Raw genomic sequence first — 4887 nt, forward strand, 5'->3', positions numbered from 1 at the left:
CGAACGGGGCTCGGGCCTCCACTCGGACTACCCGCTAACAGCTCACCGGAAGTGTCCACGCTCGTGCCCATCGAGGGTAGCCTGGCACATTCCACCCCTCCTTCCGAGCGAAAGGAAGCGTGAGGATCATACCCAAAGTCAGGGGACCCCTGACGAACCTCTCGCTCCGTGCGGAGGCTAGAGGGCTTTTTCCTGCAGCCTCGCCGAGACCCCCGCAACCCGAACTTGCGCTTGGGGGCTCGGCAAATGCAATAAGAACTACTCGTTCAGACGCACAGATGAAGAAAGCCCCTGGAGGAGTAACTCCACTCCTCCAGGGGCTCGGGGGCTACACCCGGCGGGTGCGCTCGCGCGCACCCACCGGAACCTCAAAAAACAAACCCCAATTCCTACGGGGCAGGTATAAAATAAGCCTCGGCAAACCCTCAGGGGGAGTGCACGCACTCCCCCCGAGGCTCGGGGGCTACTGTCGGGTACCTTAGAACGGGGTACCCCAAGCAAACATCAAAGGGTCGCTAGAGTCCCATCTAATAAATAAAAACTAGAAGGCAAGTCGTGGGCCCCTCACCCGCCACGACCGAGCCCACTGGGTCCTCCTCCTCCTCGCCTCGAGCCTCGAGCAGGAGGTCTCGGCATCCTGACGCAAACTCCGCTTCGCCCGAGGCTCTCCGGAGAAGGCCTCGGCAGGGAACGCCGTCTCCGCCTCGCCCGAGGCTCTCCACAGAAGGCCTCGGCAGGAGGTGCATTCTCCGTATCGCGCGAGGCCTCTCGCGCGAGGCCTCGGCAAGGAGCCTGATCTCCATCTCGCGCGAGGCCTCATTCTCCGTACCGCTCGAGGCCGGCTCGTCCGCAGCCCGTCGCCCCCCGCCTCGGTCGACCCCCCCGACAGCGCGTCACGTCTCATTAATACTTTCAACCACTCCCGCAATCTCAGCCGGACAGTGGCTCAACGCCACAGAATGGCCGACGCGACCCGAGGTCGCATCAGCGCCATACCGGCCGGGACAGGGCACGGCGGGGATTACTGGCCACTGTGTCCTAACACTGTGTCCACGATCAGCGCCATACCGGCTGGGACAGGGTACGACGGGGATTACCGGCCACTGTGTCCTAACGCTGTACCCACGATCAGCCGCCCGCACAAGGCCTCGGCACTGTACACCAGGGCCTCGGCGATCTTGGGGTTCGTGCCTGCCGAGACCCCCCCCACCGCAGTGCAAGCCTCGGCACCGACCAAGTCTCGGCCTCGCGCACAGTCTGTCCACAGTGGCTTGCACGTTCGCCGCCACGTCCGCTCCGAGGCATTCCCGGGGCTCCCACGACGCACAGGATCTGATGGGACAACCACGCCGCCCCAGTACTCCAAGGACGGACCACTCCTACGACCACGCCGCCACAGGAACAGGCCACAGGGCTCGGACGTGCCACCCCTATTGGCACGACGCCGCATAGTAATACATGTACTGTCCTTGTCCTCCCTTCAACTATAAAAGGAGAGGACTTGGGCCACTTAGGGAGGGGGAGGAACACTGGGTAACACACACGCACACATTCCAGCCGCTTGAGAGCAACGTCTCAGACGGCCCACACGACACCCTGCTGAGACCTGGGACTAGTTCCTTCTCTCCCTTAGCTTGTAACCCCCTACTACGAGCACTTCGGTGCAAGGAATACAAGTTCGATCTCTCAGACTGGACGTAGGGCACCGATTGCCCGAACCAGTATAAATCTTGTGTCTCTTTGCATCACCATCCGGAATCGGGAGCACGCAGAACAAATTCACTAGTCGGTTGAGGACCCCCCGGTCCGAAACACCGACAAAATGGCACTTAGGTTTTCACCCGGCCGGCCTCCTCCCCACCTCACTCTCCTCTCGCCCGGCCTTCTCACGAGCAGCAGTCTCCCTCCTCTGGCGACTCACTCTCTCCTCGCGTCCCCTCCTCTCTCCTCGTGTCCTGGCCGACGGCGCTACTCTCACCTCCCGTCTCCTCCTCTCTCTCCTCGCGTCCTGGCCGGCGGCGTGCGGTCCTTTGGCGGCGGGATGGCGCGGCGGCTCGATGCGGTGTGGGGCGGCGCGCGGCGCGCGGTGGCTCGCGGTGCTCTGCGGGGCGGCGCGCGGCCAAGCAGGGAGGCTGCGGCATGGATCCGCCCTCCGCCGGGCCCCTCCTCCCTCCATCGGTGGCCAGGAAGGGAGGCGCGGTCCTCCCCTCTTCCCCATGCCAGGTGGCGACGATGTCGACGCGGAGGCCAGATTGGGCGGATCTGGCGACGGCGAGGGCGGATCCGGCCGCTGTGAGGGCGGATCTGGCCGCGGCGAGGGTGGATCCATCGGCGACGGTGGCGACGGCGCAGCGGGCCCACAGCGACTGCTCGTCTTCACGGTGGGGGCCTTCGGCGGCGGCGGCGGCACGCCTCAAGTCTCTCTCCCTCACGTGGATCTGGCCCCCTTCCTCCTCCCCGGCCGGATCTGGTCGGAGGCGGCCTCCCCATCCATCCCCGCAGCGACGAAACGGATCCACGGCGAGACGGCCCCAACCTACGGCAATGGCGCAGATCCTGCGGGGATGACCTCCCCGGCGGCAGATCCAGCAAGGTGGAGACCCCGGCGGCGGATCCAGCGAGGTGCGGTGACGCCAGTATTGGGTTGTGAATGGGCTCGTCGGTGGGCTCGAGATTGGGCTCGCCGGTGGGTTCCTGGTTTTTTTTTTGTTTTTTTTGAAACGTTTAACCGCGGCGGGCATCCTAACGTGCCCGCCGTGAGAAATTGATTAACCGCAGCGGGCAAAGCGGTCCGCCACGGGAAGGCCACGATTTATCGTGACCTTTTCACGCTGGCGGACGCGTTTGCCCGCTGCGCAAAAGCAAATTCGCCCGCCGCAGAAAACGTTTCTGTTGTAGTGTGAGACACAGGGAGTAGTAGCAGCTAGTACCTTTACTACTGCGCTGTCTTGATTGTCAGGAATGCCAGCCACGCTAGTCAAAATGCTATATAGCCAACCAAATTTCAGGCAGAGTAATGGGAATTATAAGGTGTGTTTGGTTCGTACCCTGCAAACCGTGCCTAGCCCAGGCAGCGACTCGAGGTTCGAACGCCTGAGGTCGGATGCGCTTGCCTGGCCGCGGCTCCCAGAGGCGGCAGCGAACCAAACAGCCCCATAATCCACACCCGTGCCGTGCCGTGCGTGTCACCTGCATATTAGCAGTTGAACGTTCAAAAGAGAGGCAGCTTGTTGTTACTACCACTACAACATATAATGCGCCACTAGCTCGGTCATGGATCGAATCGATCTCACTCACAGTCAGGTTAGGTTTAATCATGACATGCAAGCAAGCAAATAATATAAATACATATAGCCGAAGCAGCAAAGCATTTTGCATCTCGCAAAGAAAATACTACTGCTGCTGCTGCTGCCGCCCTAGCTAGATACCGCATTAGGAAGAATATTAACCTGAAAGAACATTCCTCTCCCACTTCCTCCTGCTCTCCATTATAGCTCCCCTTTAGTTAATTAATATACTACTAACAAATAATAATCCTCTTTCAGCATGATGATCCACGGGCCATGGACACAAAGGCTAGCTGCTGCTCATTGCCATTCATGTGCCACTAGCTACCAGTACTAGAGTACACTACACTATCTGAATACATGGCATTGTCGACGAAATATGGTCAGCAGTCCATTGAGGGTATACCCACGATGGTAGATTGTGTGGTGGAGGTGCGCTTGATCAAGAACCGGATGGTAACGCAGGTGCAGAGACACAAGATTTAGACAGGTTCAGGTCGTCAACTTGACGTAATACCCTACTGTAACACCCCTGGTGTTAAGCATGCATTAACATCTGCAAATCATGAGCATAAGCATCATTCTGCATCATCATTTCATGTGATACTTGTTTTGATTGATTTAAATCACCTATGCTTGTGATCTTGGTTAAAATAGTACAAGTGCTTGGTGTTTGACCACTAAAACAACTTAGAAATATTTAGGATGCAATCTTGGAACAAAGTTTATATTAATCTTTTTGTCTAATTATGCTCCTAAATAATTCTTCTAAAATTAGGGTTTTGAATTAAAATTGACTTTAATTTTGCAATTCAAAATCTAGCAAGAATTTGACTTTGCTCCTCTAAGCAAAGTTGTAGAGCATGAAAAATCGAGCAACTTTTGTTTTTGCACTTTTTCTTGAAAAGGTTTGAAAAATGCTCCAAAATGTAATTTTATGCACTGCTATTTAAAAAAAATGAATTCTATTTTGAAAACAGGCCGCGTCCTCCTTTCTGGCCTAGGCCCACGCCCGCGCTCGCCCCGCCGCTCCCGCGCGCGGACGCGCCGCGCCCGCCCTGCGCCGTACACCGGCGGCCGCGTGGCAGCCAGCCACCGGCGGTGGTGGGCGGTGGCCGACCGGCGCCTACACCTGGTCGGGACGCCGCCCCACTCTCCCACGCGCCCCACTCCTCCTTCTCCTCTCCCTCGCCTAGCCAGCCGCAGCAGCAGCGCAGCAGCCGCTCAGCCGAGCACCATCGCCGGCGCTGAGCTTGCCACTGTAGCTACGCCCTCGTCGGAGTCCCGCGACCTTGCCCGAGCCTTGCCTCGACGTCGCGTGCCTCGCGCTCCCCTGTTTCACCAAGGTAACGCCCTGAGCCACCGTGCATGTCACGCCGAAGCTCGCGGCTACGCTGTCGACCTCTCTTCGCCCCTCTTTTTCCCCTCCTTTCGCGAGCAGTAGGTCCGCCGTGACCTTGCGAAGCCGGTGAGCCCCTCCTTGAACCTCGCCGTGGCCGGCAACGGACTCCCGCCGATGAGCGACGCCGCTCCGCCATGCATGCCGGTGAGCTCGCTCTCGAGCTCCCCTGGCCGCGCTGCTTGTACCACCGCGTCCGCA

The 4887-nt window shown here is 59.0% G+C and overlaps 1 protein-coding gene across 1 annotated transcript; it reads left to right on the forward strand.

Moving 5' to 3' along the window:
* The first annotated feature begins 2057 nt into the window (after positions 1-2057).
* LOC136526562 (uncharacterized) lies at positions 2058-4538 on the forward strand. Its single transcript, XM_066519189.1, has 2 exons — positions 2058-2593; positions 4268-4538. The coding sequence occupies exons 1-2, from the start codon at positions 2058-2060 to the stop codon at positions 4536-4538; spliced, it is 807 nt and encodes a 268-aa protein (XP_066375286.1).
* The last annotated feature ends 349 nt before the right edge of the window (positions 4539-4887 follow it).

The sequence above is a fragment of the Miscanthus floridulus genome, chromosome 19, assembly GCF_019320115.1.
Source record: "Miscanthus floridulus cultivar M001 chromosome 19, ASM1932011v1, whole genome shotgun sequence".
Lineage (NCBI taxonomy): Eukaryota > Viridiplantae > Streptophyta > Magnoliopsida > Poales > Poaceae > Miscanthus > Miscanthus floridulus.